General features: G+C 49.8%; 1 protein-coding gene across 6 annotated transcripts in view; it reads left to right on the forward strand.

Annotated features, from left to right (window-relative positions):
• CLK2 (CDC like kinase 2) overlaps nt 1–21,741 on the forward strand; it is a 167,071-nt gene that overhangs the window by 135,521 nt on the left and 9,809 nt on the right. For 2 of the 6 annotated variants that reach the window (XM_069650096.1, XM_069650104.1), the window contains 2 exons: nt 7,999–8,078; nt 17,510–17,600. In XM_069650096.1, coding sequence (XP_069506197.1) covers nt 7,999–8,078; nt 17,510–17,600 — 171 coding nt within the window. Of the gene's footprint in view, nt 1–7,998; nt 8,079–9,393; nt 9,596–9,855; nt 9,981–17,509; nt 17,601–21,741 lie in introns of those variants that run through there. The other 4 variants (XR_011304148.1, XR_011304150.1, XR_011304149.1 and 1 more) reach the window with 4 other exon arrangements.

Raw genomic sequence — 21,741 nt, forward strand, 5'->3', positions numbered from 1 at the left:
GCTTCGGAGAAAATCCAGAAGAAGGACCTTCTCATCCCTGGCAATCCCCATCAGTATATTCGGACACTGATGTCCTGAACCTAAATCCTCCTGACAATTCACCTGTTAGAAACACGTCTCCCATTGACGATCAGCCCACATTTAATGCCCTGTTGCGCAGAGCAGCAGCTCATTTCGAACTGGACACTGGGGAGATCTCTCCTGAAATAGACTTTGTGGAAAGAGTAATTAAGGAGAAACCCCCGGTCAGCCAGACCATTCCCCTCCTCGCGTCAGTGAAGAGAAGAATCATCCCTTCGCTATCCACACCCGCACTAATCAGAGGAGTTTAATCCAAGAATTGAAAAACTTTTCACTCCTTCACCCTCAGACCCGCTGTCCATTCCGGATTCCCTTGTAGTAACTAATACAAGGAAGAGGGCAGGGGTGCCGCTGTCCATCAGCGAGGCACCACCTGACAAGGAGGGCAAGAGGTTATATGCCCTTGCAAAGAGAGTCGCATCCTCGGCTGCCTTTTCGGCAAGAATTGCGAACAACAATTCTTTGCTAGCTAGCTACGCGGACGCGCAGTGGGCCAAACTGCGTAAAGACGCCAATGAAGCGCCGGAACCACTACGTACACGCCTGCTATCAACTATTGGCGAAGGAACCCAGGTCAACCAGAGTATTGTAAAGAACTCTCTGGATGCTGCAGAGACAGCGGGACGTTCCCTGGTTCAGGGAATACTCCTAAAACGCCATGTATGGCTGCGCAACTCAGGGTTCAAACCGAAGACACAGGCGTCTTTAATAAATAAACCTGTTGAAGACTCAAACCTCTTCGGGAAAGTGGTGGATGAGGCTCTGGAGATGGCTAAAAAAGAGTTCGATACTATCAAAACTCTTGACCAGATCTCTAAGCCCACTACCGGACGCGGCTATGGCAACAAACGCTTTTTTCGTGGCCAACGCCAACAGCAGAATCAGCAGCAGTACCCTGCCACCAATTACCAGACCAATAGTGGGCAGTACAGCCAAAGAGGCCAGCGCCGGGGCAAAGGGAGAGGTCGGGGGTCCACCCCCAGAGGCTCCCAAGCCCCCAACAACACCAAGTGACGCGAAGATTTGCGTCCCCTCCCATGCAACACCGGTCGGGGGCCGGATAACATCCTTTCTTCCAGCATGGGAGGGAATAACGTCAGACCGCTGGGTACTTTCCACCGTAGCCCACGGATACTGCATCGAATTTAACAGTTCCCCAACATACAGACCCCCGAGCGGACGACGCATGACACCGGAACACCTTGCCATCCTTCTCCAAGAAGTACAACTACTGCTGGAAAAAGGAGCCATAGAGGTCGTGCCTCTATCTCAGGTAACGGAAGGTATTTATTCAGTGTACTTCCTTGTACCCAAAAAGGATCTAACCATGCGCCCTGTATTAGATCTGCGCCCAGCGAACAAGTTTATCAAACCCCAGAAGTTTCGTATGGTGACCTTACAGGAAGTGATCCCACTGCTATCACAGGGAGATTACATGACAACATTGGACATGAAAGATGCATACTTTCATATTTTAATGTTGCCAGCGCACAGAAGATACCTCAGGTTCATGATAGAGGGCAAACACTACCAGTTCAGAGTGCTACCCTTCGGCATAGCATCAGCACCAAGGGTATTCACGAAGGTACTGGCAGTGGCAGCGGCCCACCTGCGCAGGTTGTCCATCCCAGTTTACCCTTACCTCGACGACTGGCTCATAACAGGGGATTCTTACGAAACATGCTTCTCCAATACCCAAAAGACTGTAGACCTTTTGTTCCAGTTGGGCTTCTCCATCAACGAAAAGAAGTCCAGCCTAGACCCCATCCAAATCAAACAATTCCTAGGGGCTCTAATTCAAACAAAGGACGGCCTCGTCTTCCCCTCCAACGAGAGGGTCCAAAACATGCGGTTTTAGATCCCTCAATATGTGACCGGTCGAGAGGTGACGGTACGCAAAGCAATGCGCTTGATAGGCATGATGGCGTCGTGTATTTATTTGGTACCTCACGCGCGCCTGCGCCCTATGCAAGAGTGGCTCAACAGCCAGTGGTGTCAGGCCAGCGGACTATGGGACGATCTAGTGGTGGTCTCGCAGGCCTTGGTTCTCTCGCTACGGTGGTGGACAAAGGAAAACCTGGAAAGAGGGAAACCCTTTGCCACAGACGCATCCCTCACAGGATGGGGGGGCTCACCTATCCCATCAGACTGCTCACGGAGGGTGGACTCCGAACGTAGCATCCAAACACATAAATCTACTGGAGCTACTAGCTGTGTTCAAGGCGCTAAAAGCCTTCCAGGAACACCTACAAGGCAAGACTGTGTTGGTCCTTACAGACAGCACCACAGCCATGTACTACATCAACAAGCAGGGGGGCACCCACTCTCCAGGACTGTCCAAACTGGCCCAAAATATATGGAAGTGGGCTCTCAAACAAAACATGTTCCTACTGTCACATGTACCAGGGGAACTCAATCTGCTGGCAGACAAACTCAGCAGAGATTTCCCCCTGCCCGAAGAGTACGAATGGCGACTGCACACAATGGGGATTCCCAGAAATAGACCTATTCGCAACCCTGGAGAACTCACAATGCCTAAGATACGCCTCCAGGTACCCCCAGAACCAATCCAAGGGGAACGGTCTGTCGATGCAATGGTCAGGGAAATTTGTTTACGCTTTTCCCCCCCCCGACTCCCCTTCTCAACAAGGTGGTGCACAAGATGCACCAGGAACAAGTGACCATGATACTGGTGGCCCCAATGTGGGCCCGACAGCCATGGTTTGCTCACTTGATGGAGATGTCTCAATCTCCCCCAGTGAAACTCCCCTGCCCGTACAACATGCTGTCACAAGACAAGGGCAGGACTCTGCATCCATGCCCCCAGAACATGAACTTAGCAGCTTGGCTCCTGAGATCATAGAATTCGGACATCTACAGCTCCCGCAGAGATGCATGGACATCCTCAGGGAAGCCAGAAAACCTAACACTCGCCACTACTATTCTAGCAAGTGGAAGAGATTTGTCATCTGGTGCAGAGGAAAAAGCATCAACCCGATTGACTGCTCTCCCACACATATTGTTCTATACCTGACCCACTTATTGGATTCAGGTCTAGTGTTCAATTCCATTAAAGTCCACCTAGCGGCACTTTCTGCATACACCACTTCCCAACTCAAGGTGTCGTGGTGGAAGATCCCTGTTATAAAGGCCTTCATGGAGGGAATAAAGAGAATACACCCCCCGATAGCTGACCCAGCTCCCGGATGGGACCTTAACGTGGTACTTACCAGACTCATGGGCTCACCTTTCGAACCCATGCACAAAGCATCTCTTAAAGACCTCACTCTTAAGACTGCTTTTTTAATAGCTATCACCTCCATCAGGAGAGTAAGTGAACTACAGGCTCTTTCTGTTCTAGACCCCTTCGTTACAGTTCAGAGATAAGGTGGTTCTAGGCACGCACCCAAGGTTTGCTCTGAAATTCATCTCGAAATTCCACGTAAACCAGTCTATAGAACTGCCAACGTTCTTTCAAAATCCTTCCAACTTGGGAGAAAAAACTCTGCACACACTAGATGTGCGCAGAGCGGTCATGTTCTATATGGAAAGAACCAGACCACTGAGGAAGACTAATCAGTTCTTCGTGTCGGTGGCAGCAGGAAGAGAAGGGGATGCAGTTTCAAAGTCCACTATTTCTAGATGGATTGTTCAATGCATCACTCTCTGCTATACTCTTGCTAAGAGAGAAATGCCCTTTAAGCCAAGAGCACACTCTACTCGAGGCACGGGGGCGTCCATAGCATTCATTGCAAATGTTCCCCTTGAGTCCATCTGCAAAGCGGCTACCTGGAGTTCTGTGCACACCTTTACAAAACACTATCTAGATGCACACTCGAGATCTGACTCCCAGGTGGGACAGGCAGTATTAAGACATCTTTTCTCTACTGTTCCTTCTCATAACCCACCGCCAACTCCGGGTACTGCTCGCTAGTCTATGCACAGCATGTCATTCTAAGCAGATTAACAAACATCAGAAGACAATGCATTACTTACCGTAAAAGCATTTCTGATGGTTGTATCTGCTTAGATGCACATGCGCCCACCCTTCCTCCCCGCTCGGATGGAAGGAACATAGACTTCCTTTTATATCTCTCTTTTCTGTACTCACTCACGTCTAGAAGGCTCCCTCAGGGCAGAAAAATACAGAGGGACCTCGACGCGTGAGGGATTGTGGGTACAACGCACGTCACTATAGGGATAGTATTTCATACACGCCTTGTCGACGTCCCTTTTCGACTACGAAAAACAAAATGCAATACCCTGCAGTGAGCACTGGATGTCGGACCTATGCACAGCATGTGAATCTAAGCAGATACAACCATCAGAAATGCTTTTACGGTAAGTAATGCATTGTCTTCCTCTCTGAACTAAGACTGACTACTCATTCATCATGGCAGGCACCTGGGCAGCACAGGAAAGGGGTGCCAGGGAGAGGGGAGGATAAAATAGTCATGCCCATACATTCAGGGCTCCATTGATAACACAGTCCCCGCACCTCATGTCTTCCCTCTGGGGATTGACCTTTTGATTTACCTTTCCCGGTTTCTCATGTTACTGGAGACTCATGTTGCTGCTATGGAGAACGTCATGTGGGCTTTGATCTGTGGAATTTATGGAGGTTAGGACCTGGGGGTCAGACCTATCGGAGAGTCAAGGGAGTGGGGTCGGGATAGTGACGCGCAGCCATCACTGGGCTGGCTTGTGTGGGGGGGAGTGACAGGGGGGCTGGAGGAGGAGGGGGTCAAGGGCTTGATGGCCGTTTGGTGGAGGTGAGTAGATGCATCCCAGGGCCTGGTACTGGCTCATGCTCTGTACTGGGCACATTCCTGAAGGCGATGCTGAGGATTCGCAACACTGGAAGGACGAGAGGGAAGTGGACTCTGCATGCTGTGTAGAAATTGGGCTCTGTGAATGCGCAAGCAGCATGGGTCTGTGATCTAGTTCTCTTGGGGCATATTACAAAATGGCGTTGCAGAGTGTGGACACTTCTAGTGTTCAGCATCCGCTTTTATGTGCTGAGGCCTCTATGGCACCTGGTGATGCAGATTGGTCCCCCCCCCCTTGCGTGTTACATTGCCTCATATGGGTTTGCCTTATTTGGAAGCGCCTAGGGGTCTGGGGATAAGCTAATTTCCATTCCATCCCAACAAGTGTTCACAAAGGGCCCGGCGGCCCATCTAAGCCTACAGGGCATACACGTATAACCATACCTGGACGACTGGCTGATTCGCGCACGCTCGCAAGAGCTGGCCCAAGGGGACTCAGAGGCGACTGTCGGGCTACTAACGAATCTGGGATTCTCCGTCAACTATCCAAAGTCCTGCTTGACGCCATCACAGAACGCGCTGTTCAGAGGTGCCAGACTCCATAGTGTCTTGCCTGGCGTATCACTCAGGAGAAGACGGCAGCAATTCTGGGGAAGGTGCAGCGGCAGTCCTCGATGAGGACGGCCATGGTGCGGGCCTTCAACACGTTGCTGGGCATCACGCTCTGCAGGTTGCAGATGTGGCCCTTGCAGGAATTCCTGGATGCCCGCTGGATACAGGTGTCTGGAAGCTTCATGGACAATATTTTGCTCAATGACGAATTCCGGCAGGCAACAGCATGGTGGGGCGTTCACTCCAACTTTGCCCAAGGCATGGGATTCCAGAACCTGCCATACCCCGAGATGGTCACCACGGATGACTCCCTAGAGTGATGGGGAGTGCACAGCGGACGTCTGCACACCAGAGGCCTGTGGTTGCCAGAGAAGGATCTTCATATCAACACCTAGAGCTACGGGCATTGTTCTGGGCCCTCAAGCAGTTCATACTGTCTCTGAAAGGCAAGGTGGTGAGGATCTTCACGGACACCACCACCATGTTTTAAATCTGGACACAAGGGAGCACTCTATCCTTGGCGCTCTCCAAGGAGGCGCAGGACTTTGGGCGATGGGCCGTCGGACAGGGGATTTTCCTCGTCCCTCTTCACCTGGCAGAAGTCAAGAACACCATTGCGGACTCCCTCAGCAGGGAACTGCACTCCTTCCACTAGTGGGAGCTTCGTCAGGATCAGGTGACTGCCTGTGGTTCCACCAGCCCAGGAGCCTGGGTGACGCGTTCTCCTTTCCATGGGAAGGACTGTTCTTGTATGCGTTCCCTCTCCTGCTAAGAGTCGTCAACGCACTCGACGGTGTCCGTGCAAGATGATACTCCTTGTCCCGGAGTGGCCGAGGCATATTTGGTATCCAGACCATCTGTCAGCGTCTTCCCCCCCCCCCCCCCCCGGTCAAGTTGCCCAGTAGTTCCGGATCTTCGAGGAGGAGGTGCAATCCTGCATCACGACCCAGGATCGCTGAACCCGAGGGCTTGACTCCTGCAGCCCTAGAGTTTGGTGGATACGAGTTGGCTGCACTCTGAGGTCCTCACCAGGGCGTTGTCGACTTTGAAGTGCTACGGTCCCAAGTGGAAGCGTTTTGCTACGTGGAGCCGGTCGCAGAAGATTATCCTGCTGAGGGTCACGGCCCCGCAAATTCTTCCATACTTGTTTTCCGTGGTCAAGGCCAGCCTGGCACATGCTTCTATGAAGGGGCATCTGACTGCCATTTCCTGCTACAGCAGGTCACCATGAAGATCTTCGCTGTGATCTCACCAACTCGTCAAGGACTTCATCAAAGCACTGTCCTGAACTTTCCTGGCATGGGAACTCTTGTGGTCCTGACGAGGCTCATGGGGAGCCCCCTTCGAGCCTATGCATCAGCTCTGCCAAGTTCCTCTCTTGGAAACCGGCTTTCCTTGTGGCCGTCACCTCTCTGAGGAGGGTAGGTGAGATCCAGGCGCCATCCTGCAAGCAGCCATACCTGACTTTCCACAAATAGGGTGGTGCTGCGGACACACCCATGTTTCATGCCGAAGGTTCTGTTGGAATTCCACCTTTTTTATACAAATAAAAAAAATCTAAAGCCTTCATCTCTGGCTGAAAGAGCCTTGCACTTGCTGGACGTTGCTCATGCCCTGAAGTGTTCATGAACTTTTGGTCCTGTGAACTATGGGACAGCCTTGTCCAAGGCTTCCATCTCAAGGTGGCTCTCTGGCTGACTCATGCACTCATCAGTTGGCAAACCGACCGTTGCTTGGCAGTCTGGAAGCCCACTCCACCAGAGCAATCCCTGCAACGACCGCATTCCTGTCTTGTGTGCCCCTGTTAGACATATGCAGGGCTGCGATGTGGCGGTCCACACACACACACCTTCATGAAGTTCTACTGCGTCGACAGTGATTCCAGGGTCGGCCAGGCAGTGCTACGCAACCTTTTTGCCTGAGGTGAGTCTGTTCCGAAGGTAAGAGTTAATGGCTTCTGTTGAGCCTTGCCACCTCCTGTGGTTGTGTAATGTTCTGTTATGTATTCATTATTCATCAGCATGTGAAACAGACCCGTGCTGGAGAAAAATAGTTACAGGTAAGTAACTTGTTCCTTATTCTATGCTATCCCACTCCCCATACTTTCTTTGCCATGCAAGTTTGCGAGACTGAGTGAAAATCTAATAATTAGCTATCCCCTTTCCCCCCGCACCTCTTTGCTCGACTGATTATCAGGGTTTTGATGCTATGTTTGTGTCTTCAGACTAAATGCTCAAGTAATTGTCCTACAGAAATATAGAACGGTTCAATTGCACTGGTTGCATCCAATGTGAATGTTAATATTAAATCTGAAGTGGAAACATGCGTAATCATTGGTGGTAACATTTGGTAGCCTGAATGCATTTTTGCAGTAATCTGTGCCAATAGCCCCCAACTATACCACACTTTGTTTTTATATACAGGCCCATGGGCAGATGTAAAATGTTCTCCTGTTTATACAGATCTGTATTACATGGCTCCTTGCAGAGGAGCAACTTAATTCCTGTGTGCAGATCATAATCCTTCTGTTTTCCAGACACACGACAACCGTGAGCATCTGGCAATGATGGAAAGAATTCTTGGTCCCCTTCCATCACGAATGACTCGGAAGACCAGGTGAGTGCTAAGCCTTTCTTTGATATCCTCTTTTCATATTGACTCAAACGTTTAGAAGATATTTTGTGGGTTAAATTGTATTCTTCTAAATTACCTTTAATTATTACTTGGGCATCCTGCCCTCTCTCCAACTTGTTTGGAAAGTCACCACCGTAGGCTGGGCTGGATAAAGCTTTTCCAAGTGCTGTTTAAGTGTTCAGTGTTAATATAGTCGAGCTCCTTATGATCTACGTCTTTCCAAGTGCATGTACTAGCCCCCGAAAGGCATTCCTTGTGGAAATCATTTTTTATCCACAGGGTCACGCCCTTCTACATGGCAAAGTGAAAGATTTCATGACTATTTGAGACTGCTTAACAACTATTGTTGGAGGCAAAACCTCCCAAACCACTGACATGGTCACTGCTGCAGCGCCAGTGGCTTGTAGTATGTAAACACCTGATGGGAATTTTTCAGAACCAACACTTTTGTGGTGCTCTGTTCGACTAACCTTGTGGGCCTTTAAGGGCTTTTCACACATTTGGTCTCTGGCTAGCATAGAAGTAAGACTTGAGGTCTCGGTCAGATATAAGGGGGGTTGGGGGGAGGGGGAGGTTGTTCAAAGGTCAGGACCTCAAATAAGGGTGAAGGAAATCCCCCTCAAAGTTAGATTTGGCTAACTTGTACGCCCCTTACATGATGAAACGCCCCCATTGATAAGTGTTTTCTCTAATGGGGGCAGGAGTCTCCCTGACCACTAAAGAGATCGAAGAACCAAAAGGAGGGTGGGAAGCAAAAGGTTGTCCCTAAAATCCACAATATTAGTTGTCTTGTGATGAATCCTGCAGAGTCCACACAGAAAACCCTACCTATAGTCTCCTCCCAGGTGGCTCAGGAAAGGCAGAAGCTTCCTGAGCTGAACCCTGGGGGTGCTATGAGCCGGGTGGATCACCTGGGAGAAGGGCCCTCAGGCAACGAGAGAGGACCTTTGAGTTGAATTCCATGTGTTAACATATCTGAGAAGTGGAGTGAACTTGGAGGTTAATTTCACTGTGGAAACCAAACCACGTTGGGGACTTAAAGTCCCATAATTCCCAAAGAACTGGGTTGGGGAAGAGTACTGCGGAGGCACAAGACTGCAGGTTGCAGTCAATAGGGAGGAATGACCCACACCTGAGGAGGACTGGGAGACATAAAAAGCCCCCTCGAGTGCATGCCATTAGATAAAGCGAAGGAGACAGCAGTAATAGCAGGTGGAGCAGTTTTGTGTTTTCCATGTGGCAGCAGAAGGCAAACTTGAGCGTAGACGCCATGACGTCAGTATTATTGTGATGCCAGTCCATGATGCTCGAGTTTGCAGCTGCAGAGGTCGCTCAGTGGAAGGCATACCATTTTGCAGCTTTTGGGCATTGAGTTCCGGCTCCGACAGCAACGCAGAAGAGTTCTGAGAATGACCGATGTGGACCGCAGGAAGTCGTGCAGAGAAACGAAAGCGGAAGACCGGATGCTGCGAGGCGAACAGACAAGCACGCCAGACCCGGTGAGTTAAATTTTGATCCTGGAGCTCTTCGTAACTGCTCGCTTGCCAAGGCAATGTAATCTCACAATTGGGATGAACAAAGTGTTAAAGAGGTAGAAGTTCCTTCTCCAGCATGAGGGTCTGGCATGGATTCACATGCTCATGAATATTCCCAGTCAGATCAGGAATCCTCTGTAAAAGAAAATAGTTTCACTTTCACTTGCAAACTGTTGTTCTCTAAACCAATCACTATACTTTTCTCTCCATTGGCTGACGAGCAGAGATCTTTCTGTTGGTGAATTTCAGCACCCCTCAAGGACAAGGATCGTTGCGTTTCGCTAAACTTGCCAGAAGGCCATCTGGCCTACCCCGCACTGCTGACTGTTAGGCACGATTGTATGCACAGGTTGGTAGTGTGGCTGAGCAGACAGGCTTATCTCAAGAGGGGTCAATGTGAGCAGTAATATTGTGACAGTTTCACAGTACAATTATTCAAATAAACACTTGCACTTAAGGTTTCTTAATAAAACAATTAATTTATTTCAGTCAGTTATATAAGCCTTCAGAAGGGAGCAATATATGTAACACTTATAATACACTTCAAAACGCACTCTGTTTCTCTGAATTAGATGATATCCATTGGGGATGGAACACAGACACTTCCTACACCCTCAGGTGACTTAAATAGCTAAGACACTGTGGACATTGATTTATCACTGGTACATTTAGAGAAATACTGAGTTTGGTGTAGAAGATAGAATAGAGGGATAAAACAAAGGTTAACAAATAATTCACAAACAGGTAATTACTTTTAAAACCTTCCAATGCAGACTAAATTAACCCTTTCCTGGGGGAAAGGGCCAAAGCGCAGTCAGGTAAAGAGTCTCTCAGGGAGCCAGGGCAGCCATGTTAATTGCACAATGTCAAGGGGCTGAAGATCTTCCTTTGCAGGTAGGTAAAAAGTCTTGCTCAACGTTTTTATTTATTTTTTAGAAATGATTGTTGAAAATAGAACACTTCAAGGGCCACAAGCTTGGATGCTTGTGAGGGGCAAAGCTTTAGCAACTGCAAGGTAACCAACCACTGTCTCAACTTGGCGCATTCAAGGCTACACAACAAGAGCGAAGTTCTTAGACTTTACAGTACCTCTGGTTAGAAGAAATGGTTCCAGCTGGCTTCTGTCCTGTACAGCTCTGCAGATCCTGTTGTTCTTGAGCCTCAGTTGTGAGGACAACAGGGAGGACGTCTGGGGACTCCTGCTCTGCAATGGGAAGGTCAGCTGCAGCAATGGGCAAACTTGAATTCAGTTGTTCTTCTGTGTTTCAGCTCCTCGCATCTGACTGCAAATAGCAACACGGATACCACTCTGGACTTTCCTTGCACCTGGGGTCCAGCACTCTGTTGTGGCTTAGGCTTGGTCAGTCCTGTATCGGGGAAATTCGGAGGATCTTCTGGCACTCGGGTCCGACTTAAAAGCAACGCACAGAATCTGGTGTTCCTCTACCTGGCACTTCGGTCCCTGCAGCAGCGCAGTGGAAGTACAGCCAGCTCCGAGGGGATGTCCATACGGGCTTACTTTGGAGTTGATTGGTCCCACCAACTCAAAGGGAGAAGTCTTCCTTGCAGGGCTTCTCTAGTGGAAGCGAATTCAGAGCTTCAGCACAGCAGCAGGGCTTCACCGGGCATACCCAATGGTCCAGGAGTTGCAGCAGGTGTCTCAAAGTTGTTCTTCGGATTCCTTTGTGCAGTGGTTGACTGCCTTCCAAGCCAAAAAGCCTTGCCGTTTATGCAAGTTTCTCCCATTCAATCAGCCTAGCTGTCCATGCTTTGATTCGATTTCTATGGGAGTTTAACTCCCATAGCATTTCTCCTTTTTAAAAGGAGGGGTAGAGCAAGCAGGAGTAATCTGTGGAAGGACAAAATCCGTTAGAAGAATAAATTCTCCAGCATTGAATCTTTCATGGATTCACATACTCGTGAATATTCACTGTCAAGGCTTGAGTCTCTAATATTGAAAGAGTTTGGCTTTAAAGCTTAAAACTCCTAGTCACTTACATAGACTATTGCCGTCACATTCAGCCGTACTGCCCCAGCCAATGACATTCGTCCTCCTTGGCGCCACCCCTAGTGGCCATCTTCAGATTTCTACGGCACATTTGTGTTGGGAGTCCTCACTGTTTCCATCCTTCAACATCTGTCACTACCGGTAACTGAGATCCGTTGCCGGTGTTCCAGACTATCGACGGATATTTTCGATGTGTGAGGCACTCTTGAGTTGAGGCCTTCAACATGCTCCTATGGTGGGTGCAGGAAAGGGCCTTTTCAAGGCCTGTTGTCGCCTCAAGAACGCGTTTGTGGACAACCAGCATGACTAATGCCTATACTGCTTGCATCCTGACCTTGATGTGGGCGACTGTTCTATTTGCCAGTCTTTCTCGTCAAAGACTCACAAGCATAGTCATCGAAGGTTGGTGATTTGGCTGGAGCAGGGTGCCAGGTCCTCTTGTCTACCATGGTGGGCAGCCCTGTGGAACAAACTCCCTCTTCCAAGAGATCAAGGTCTCATGAGGAACTTTCCTTCTGGAAGAAACCTAAAAGGGGACACAAGTTGCACGATTCAACTGTTTTCCACCGGCTGCGGCATCGCCGACTCTAGCACTGACCGCTGCATCCACTTTATCCACGGCTCTGGGCCTACCACTAGACTGCAGTCTTTCTCTTCGGAAAGACTTCTGCGACGACTCAGTCGACAAGCCACTCTGTCAATGAGCCACAGGCATACGTCTTCACACACCAACAACTGTGTTGACAGTCCACAGACGAAAATCTACCACTTGTTTGATTGCCCAGCCAACTATCGCTTTGACTGATCCACAGCAGTCTCCAAAATTGCTTTGCTCGCCAGAGGGGCTTCAGCACCGTTGAACCTGCTACCTTGCTTAGTTTCCCTGGGGTGCAAGTGTGTATAGAGGTGTCTACAGCACGGTTTTCAACCACGGCCCACACAGTCCAAGCCACTCTTATCCCTGGGGCCTGCTTTGTCGTCTGTTCTGCTCAGCTTCTACAAGAGGTTTAAAATTTCAGAAAGAGCCTTGTGGGGCTTTATTCTTGGAACACTAAGTCCTGGACCTACCCACCCAGTATTCGCTTCAGACGAGAGAGGCTTTCCATGCACTCTTTACACGTGCAGTGTAGCTATTTGATTTGGATTCTGAAGAACTGAGGAAATGTGGCTTCCTGTTTCAAAGGCATGAGGCCTTGAGAAAATCACTCTTCATCCCGATGCCGGATGGTCTAGTGGTTATGAAGAATCCTTTCTCAGTTCCCCCAAAAAGGAGAAAAAAAATATGATGCTTTGGATACGGCTCCTAAATGTCTTCACACCTAGCCCTGCCCTAACTCTGGTGTCGGCAGTTGCCGGGAAAAGATTGCCCAATCCTTTTTTCTTCGTGCATGGTACCCCGGACAAGGGTGGGTTAACAGTTGAACGTGTTTGGCATGCAAGTTATTACCACTACTGTCAAAACCATGAAGGCAGTCAATTCATTGCAGTCCTCACGCAGTACAACAGAGTTGTGGTGCAAGATGGGTTCCATCTTAGACTTTCTCCCTGATTAGAGGGACCAGGCGCTAGCTTTGGTGCATGAAGGGGAGGCTGCTTCAGATCACGCTATTACTGTCCAAGTATAGCAGACACACCCATTTTTCTAAATGGGTAAGGGAGCAGTCCTGAGGTCAGGATGGCTGAAGGCCCATCATTTGCATCCAGAGATGCAGTTCAAGGTGGTGGATATGCCCTTTGATTTAGTGGACCTCTTTGGAAAGAAGGTGGACGAAGACCCTCCATGCCATCGAGGCTGCCACTATAGTGCACACGCCCTAGGTACCGTGCAGCAGCAAAAGCAGTCCTTTCTTTCCAGTAAGGGTAGCTTCTCCAGGACCTCCAGAGAATACTAGCCCTTCTTATCACCAGCCGTCTCGCACCAGCTCCTAAGTGTACAGGGAGAGGTCAAACGTACAGAGGTACTCTCAATGATGTGGAGTGACTCAAAACTCTTAAGCAGGCCCGACCAGCACCCCGACTTCAGCACCCCAGTGGGAGGCCGGTTTTCTCAGTTTGTCGCAGTGGCAAAACATCTCCACCGATAAATGGGTGCTAAGCATCTTTCGGCAGGGACACCTTCAAGTTTCTGGGCAAATTCCCCTCCATCCTTACCGTAAAGAAAACTGACATATGTCTACCACTTCGTCTTGAAGTAAAGTCTCATCTAAAGAAGGGGGCTATAGAAGCCGTACCGTCTCACCTCTGGGGCTCCGGTGTACTCTAGATACTTTCTGTTGAGTCAGGTGAGTTGAGACCCATCCTGGACCTCGGCAGCTCGCTTCAGCACATTCCCGACCAACTAGAACACGGAGGCGTTCCCCTCTCTGAAATTTATTTCCACTTCCCCGTACATCAGACATTTCCTTAGATGTGTTGTACAAGTAAAGCATCATTGATTCATGGCTAGGCTTTTCGACCTCAAATCAGCTCCAAGAGTATTAACAAAATGCCTAGCCCCAGTGGGAGCCCATCTCTGCCGTACCTGGATGACTGGCTAATAAACGCACACACACCCCCTCACGGCCACCCGCCTTGCAACAGAGACCACCATCCGGTGCCCGACTTCTCTGAGATTCTCGATCAACTTTCCGAAGTCATGCATATTGCCGTTGCAGAATGCTCTGATTCTGGGTCCATGACGCAACACCCTGACGTGTCTTGTTACCCCCTCGTAGGAGAGGGTCAAAACCATACTCCACAAGATTCACCAATTGTCCACATTTGCACGTGGCAACAGTCTGCTCCATCAAATCTCTGCTGAGGATGTCCTCTTGCATCCCGTTAGTTCCACACTGCAGGCTTCTCCAAGAGTTCCTCGATTGCAGCAAGTGTCAGGTTCTTGGAACTACAAGATTGCCCTCTGCCATCTATCCGCAAAACTCTCCAGTGGTGCGATCATTGCAAGCACCTCACGCAGGGTGCTACTTTTTGCCTCCCAGTTTCAGGACCGTCGCCACTAATGCTTCCATGGAGGGATGGGTAGACCACAAGGGCCAACACCACACCACAGGCATGTGGCAACCTGAAGACCAAGCCAGACACATACATTTTTTGGAGTTCAGAGCAGTGTTTTGGGCCTCCCAATTGTGTTCCCATTTTTGCTGACAACGCGACATCCTGTTTTATATCCAGAAGCAGTTCGTGCCCCCTTTCCAAGGAAGCTCAAGAGCTATGGAGTTGAGCAATATCGCACATGTTTCGCCTCCATTTCCTTCTATTGCAGACCCCCCCCACCCCCCTCCCGCAGGGAGCTACGACCATGTCACAAATGGGAGATCCACCAGAGCCAAGTTAATCACATGTCACCCTGTGGGGTAGCCCTGAAATTGATTTGTTTGCCACGGCACAGAACACCAAGTGCCCTCAGTTTGCCAGCTGGGAACCTCAAGAGGGGAGTCTGTGAGATGCATTCACCCTTCCCATGGGAAGGTCTGTTCCTCTATGCAATCCCTCTGCGTCGTCTTCTTCTGCGATTACTACACACACACACACACACTTTTAATCGCCCCAGCATAGCTGCGCCAAATTTGGGGCTGTGACCTACTTCACCTGTCAGTCGCTCCTTGCATCAAGCTGCTGACTGTTGGACCTTTACAGAGACTTGCGGATCAGCCCTGATCACGATCCAGTGTCACTAACGTGGAGGGCTTGGTTCATACAGCCCAAGAATTCAGACACTTTGCATAACCTCTAGAATGCAGGGATATTCTTGGAAAGTCAAGGGCACATGAATGTGCTAAAAGTGCAACTGGAAACGTTTTACCATTTGGTTCAATTGCAACATCTTAAACCCTCTGCAAATCAAAAGTGCGCACGTCTTTTACCCTGACAAAAGCAGTACTAACACGCATCCATTAAAGTAAATTTAGTGGCCATTTCTCGCTACCCTCTCACTACAGGTTGACCTCTGTTCGACAGGTTGAGTTAAAGAATGCCTCGAGGGACTCTTCCAGACTTTTCCTCCCATTAAAGCTCCAATGTGGGAACTCAATGTGGATCTTTTCAAATGAATGGGCCCTCAGTTTGAACCTCTTCACCGGGCTCCATTGAAGCTTCTATCATGAAGACTGCTTTCTTGGTGGCTGTTACATCTGCCAGGTATGAGGGAGAACTGCAAGCCGTCTCCTGTAAACCGATGTAGCTCTTTTCACCAATCCAAGGTGGTGCGCCGCACAAATCCTTCCTTCATGCCCTCCGTTCCCTCAGCTTTCCACTTGAATTAACCTTCGCTTTTACCAGTTTTCTTTGGGTTTGCCACTTCTCCAGCTGAGATTACACTTGCTAGATGTCACGCATGCTTTAAAGTTTTATATCGCACACACAAGAGTTCTGTCTGGTATTCCCCTGCTTTACATCTGCAGGGCTGCTACTTGGAGGTCTGGTCACATCTTCACAAGATTCTACTGCATTGACAGGGGTTCCAAGGAGGAGTCCAGTGTCAGCCAGGCAGCGTTCTGCAACCTATTTGCATGCAGTGTGTTCCAGGGGTGAGTTCAATTGCTTCTGTAGAGTTGTGCCGCCTCCCATTGGTTGTGTATATGTACTGGTGTGTAATCTTATTCATGGGCATGTGAATCCATGAAAGATCCAATGCTGGAGAAGGAACACGTTACTTACCTGTAACACCTGTTCTCCAGCATTTGTATCTTTCATGGTTTCACATGCTCATTCCTTATTTGCCTTCAGGAATGTTCTTTCTGATGTATGTTCCTAAGAGCTCTCCATCAATCTCTCTAACAAATTATGCTACAACAGTTAATTCCCCAACGCGGGTTAGCATGGGGGACGGGGGGACAATTGTACTGGGGTCATGGGGTGCAGTGAAAGCTGCTTATTTTATTAGGATATTTTTGGAGCGATGATATAGCTTCGGGAAGCAATAGAGCACTTTACCAATGTCAGAACTGGCCTAGATCATGAAGAGCACAGAGGGACCTTGAAGCCAATATTGCATGGTGCCCTCTGCTGGCAGTTTGAGATGTGCTAAAAAGCAGGAGAAATATCTAAAATGAGTAATCTGGGAGGGAACATAGTAATTTGTTCTTTTTGAAACACTGAAGTCAATGTTGTAATCGGATCTATGCCATGCGGTAGTGCAATGGCTTTTTTGAATATGGGCATTTTAAACACACCATATCTCGGCTAGAGTTATTCTAATACTCTAAACAAAAAGCTGTCAGACTATACTGCACTAATGATCCCATGAACTCAGATTTAATTTGTTTGAATCGATGCAATTAATGGGCCTGAGGAATAATATATCGAAGCAACTTAGGTTATGTCTTTAGTGTAGGAATCAGAATAAATTGAAAATGCACATTTATTGATATTATTTCTTGTATAAGGCCAGAGTAATGCTTTTAGGTAGGTTTGTTGGAAGAAGTGTCATGCTGAAAACCACATTTCTGGCTGCATTGTTTTAATGGAGTACAAAGTAAATTAAGACCTAAAGGAAAAGGAAAAAGGAGTTGTCAAAAATGAGGTACGCAGTTTAGGCGATGAGGAGGAAACTATGACTGTAGGGAATATTATGTATTGTGTTGCAGTTATTACATGATACTCCGAAATGCTAGTTTGTAAATTCTTTCAGATTCTTGGGAGGGTAGGTTTCCTGTAATTATTGAATGCACTTTAAACTAAATAAAGCAGATTTGTAAGCCGTTCAGCTGGGTTTTGTGGCTATTGCATGCCAGCTCATGGGAATTTTAACCATGTGATGACTTGCATATATTTGCAAACCGCTAAAATTGACTGGGTTGAACCCTTGGTTTGAATCCTTGTTTTTTTTCTGGGAGGGTTCCTGTATGTAACATTGTTCTGTTTTATGGCAGGAAACAGAAATATTTCTATCATGGTCGCCTGGACTGGGATGAAAATTCATCTGCAGGCCGATACGTGCGGGAGAACTGCAAGCCTCTAAGGGTAAGCATGAAAGAGTGAATGCACGAAGCAAATTCTGGTTATGGAGGAACTGCATTCCTTAGAACTGTTCACATGTTATGTTTAAACTTGAAGCATATCTTTGTGTATTTAAGATTTGGAATGTATTAGACAGAAAGCTTACTTTCTCCAGCATGGGGCTGGCATGGATTCACATATGAATATTCCCCGTCAGGCTAGGAATCCTCGGTAAAAGAAAAATCAGTTTAATTTCTGAACTCTTTCTCCTAACAACCAATCACAGAGCTCTGGGTCATACTACCCTCTACCCAAACCCCTCCTCTGGCAGCCATCTTCAGATTTTTACTGCACGTTCAGGTGTTGGGAGTCCTCGTGTTTAGCTCTCGAGCTTTTGCTGGGTTTTTGTGCTTTTTGGAAGAGTTTTACTCTATTTCGGTCAATCGAGCCTTATGCTCCATCGATCAAGATTTCGTCGAGTTTCTTTGTGGAGGCTTCCAGAAGATTCTGCAGGCCTGCACTGCGTGGACCATGTCGGAGAAGGATTCTCAAACCCCCCCCCCCCCCCTTTTTTTTCAAGCTTTGCTCCGACTGCAGCTTATGTATGTCTTCTTGGACGACAAACATTCCCAGTGCCTTTACTGCCTGTCCCCGATGCACAAGGAGAAAAATTGTGCTTTTTGCCAGGAGATGGCTGCTCGCACGCTGAAGGATCGGCATAGGTGGCTGGCTGAAAACGGCTCCGGGTGGGTCCCAGGAGCATGCCTCTCCCCATTCCAAGAAAGCTGAGCAGGCTTCTACGACCTTGGCTAAGCACTGCAAGTCCACTGCCCCCAGGAATGCCATTGCGGCGGGCGCCCCGGTGGCCAGGGCATGTCCAACATCTCCAGCGACTTCAGTTAGTGCTCGGGATCTTTATCCAAGAGGAAGTCGACCATCTGAGCAGACTCGAGGAGAAGCCGAAGACTAACCTACCAAGGGGGATCGGGGCGCTGATGATCTCCCCTAAACAGGACAAGGGACCGGTCCTGACCATGAAGGCCCAGTTACACCCGACTAAGGCCCAACCTTCCATCGAGGGAGTGGTGGCATCTCTCGCGAAGGCCGCCGAGGTGGATCCGCAGGGCGTACCCCCCGAAGGCAAAAGGTGTCCTTCCCGGCCAGGCTGGAGGTTTCTTTCCAGCCCATAGAGAAGACCCTGGAGAAAATGGCAGTCATTTCCCAGAGACCGTCGCCTCTGGACAGGAAGAAGGCTGGGTGGAGGCGCAGAGGAGAGGTCCTCCAGGGCAGATATCTACCCAGAGGAGCTAATCTACCATCAAACCATCCAGGAGGAGAACGTCGGGAACAGGCCCTACGATTTGCGCTGATGAGGATACTGTCGAGTAAGGCGACGGAGAACCGCTGGGTGACAAGGGCCTGGGCACCCTGCCTGCACCCCAGCTTCTTATTCTGCTTCAGCTGCCTCCTATAGACCTCTCGGTGGACATTCTCTCTGCACTGCAAAGTTTGGTCTCCAAGATGGACAAGGATGCATATTGCTCCGGCGGTCCCTCCTGCGACGGCAACCCTCTGGCGACAGGAACCTCCGGCCAAGAGGGCCCCTCTGCCTCCTTGCCACCACTCGCCCCCCAGTCCCCCCACCCGATTGGGGGGGGGGCTCGCGTCACCGCCTCACAGATTCTCTGTCTGACGAGATATGCTTGTTTCATACTATTATCTCCAGAGCTTCAGGGCTCTTCCAGCTCGCTCCAGAGGAGAAGAGGGCTTCTTGTACCAGCTCTGTGAGTCCTCTCGGTCCCACTACTGGATGACATTTGGGACGAAGGCTTGTCTCATGAAGAACCCTTCTACGGCCTTGGTGAGGGATCGCCTTGAGAAGTAGTACAGGGTGCCGGACTCTGCGCCCAAGTGCTTGTGGGCTAAACCATCACCAGACTCTGCGGTATTGGCAGCGGTCAAGAAGTCTCGTCAGGTGCTTCTTCCTCAGCAGCGTCCACTCTTCCAGACAGCGAGGGGGAAGAAATGGATGACATGGGGTGGCAGGTTATCTACTACTGCAGCCACTATCCAGGCCGCCAATGCCTTCTGCATCGTAGCGCACTACGCCCGAGAGCTGTGGTTCAAGATTGCTCCCATCCTGGATTTCCTCCCAGAGGTCAGGTGTTGGAAATTCTCTGGAAAAGGTGAAGTGACGTCTGACCATGCCGTCAAGTTGGCCACGGACATCGCTGATGCAGGGTTCTGCCAGATGAGCAACGCCCTTTGCCTTCATCGTGGCTGGCTCAAGGCCACCAGCTTTCGCCGGGACTTTCAGATGAGGGTTTTGGACATGCCCTTTGACGGATTCAATCTCTTCGGGAATGCTGTAGACGAGTCTCTACCGGCCATCAAGACAGACAGCACATGCCTTGGGCACTCTTCAACAGCGACAGCTGTCATTTCCACCCTCGGGAGGCAAGTCCCAAGGATCTTCCCAAGGTTTCGGTGGGAGCGCCTCTTCTTGCTGCCAATCCACCCGCTCCTCGGCCCATGAAACCAACAAGGGCTGTTCAAGGCTTTCAGAGGAGGGCGACGTAGTCGTCGCCAGGGACCCCAAGGCGGCCCTTCGACATGCAAGCAAGGTTGAACAGGCCGTGACGTTGGACCCATGCACCGCGGTGGGAGGCCGGCTGGCGAACTTCGTCATCGTGTGGAAGACCATCGCCACTGACAGTTGGGTGCTGGACGCTCTCGCCCACGGACACACCCTCGAATTTCAACAGAAGTGTCCCCGAATACCACCGGTGGCCCAGCAGGAAAACCACATACCTCAGCTGCTGCTGGAGGTGCGGGCCATGCTGAAGAAAGGAGCTATAGAGCTCATCCAAAGCAGCTCCGGGGCTCTGGGTACTCAAGGTACTACTTGTGAAAAATACGACCGGGGGTGGAGGCTCATCCTCGAACTCCGACGACTAAACAAATGCATCAAGTCTCAAAAGTTCCAGATGTTCACCCGTCAGCATGTGCTCGGACAGCGCGAAGGAGACTTTCCGTCGTCACTGGACTTGGAGGATGCGAAGTCCACATCCCAATTCACAAGGGACACCATGTTTCTGCGCTTTGTTCAGGGCCAGCATTAGCAATTCAATGCCCTTCCCTCCGGATTGAAATCGGCGCCAAGGCTTTTCACCACGCGCCTGGTGCTGGTGGCGGCGCATCTACGACTACAAGGATCCACGTCTACCCTTACTTGATGACTGGCTCATCCGTGCCAGCTCGAAGGACATTGCCGTTGACCACACACCGAGGACCATCCGCCTCCTGACGGATCTGGGATTCTCTGTGAACTATCCAAAGTCCTTCTTGACTCCATTGCAGGACGCGCTGTTTCTGGGATCCAGGATCCAGTGTCATGCCTGGTGTCACCGTCGGAGGAGAGTGGCGGCCATCCTGGGCAAGGTGAAATGGCTGCTCGCTCTAAAGATCACCACAGTTAGGACCATCAAGTCTCTGCTTGGCATGATGTCATGCATTTCGACTCTGCAGGCTTCGGATGCGGTCTCTGCAGGAGTTCCTCGACGACCGTTGGATTCGGGTGTCTGGAAGCTTCCAGGACAAGATCGCTCTTCACGAGGGGTTCAGTCGGGCGATAAAATGGTGGGGCGTATGCCCTCATCTCACCAGGTGTGCAGATTTCCAGACCACACCAGACCAGGAGACTAACGACGGATGCCTCCTTGGAAGGAATGGGAGCCCACACTGGAAGTTATCACGCCAGAGGCCTGTGGCTGCCGGATCAAAAGACGTTGCACATCAACGTTCTGGAGCTAGGAGTGGTGTTTTGGGCCCTCAAATTGTTCCTGCCGTCCCTCAAGGGGAAGGTGGTGCGGGTCTTCACTGACAATACCACCAATGTTTTAAATCGGAAAATGGGACACCAGGTTGCTGGCGCTCTCCAAAGAAGCGCAGGACTTATGGCACTGGGCCGTCACCCAGGGGATGTTCCTTTTCCAGTATCATCTGGCGGGAGTAAAGAAGATGGTAAACTACTCCCTGAGCAGGGAGCTTCGCTCTTGTCTCGAATGGGAACTTCAGCAGGACCTAGTGGACAACCTGTTCCTCAGAGGGGGAAATCCACAGAACAACTTGTTTGCGACGAACACCAAGTGCTGAGGTTTGCCAG

The sequence above is a fragment of the Ambystoma mexicanum genome, chromosome 1p (assembly GCF_040938575.1).
Source record: "Ambystoma mexicanum isolate Mex_15411 chromosome 1p, UKY_AmexF1_1, whole genome shotgun sequence".
NCBI lineage: Eukaryota > Metazoa > Chordata > Amphibia > Caudata > Ambystomatidae > Ambystoma > Ambystoma mexicanum.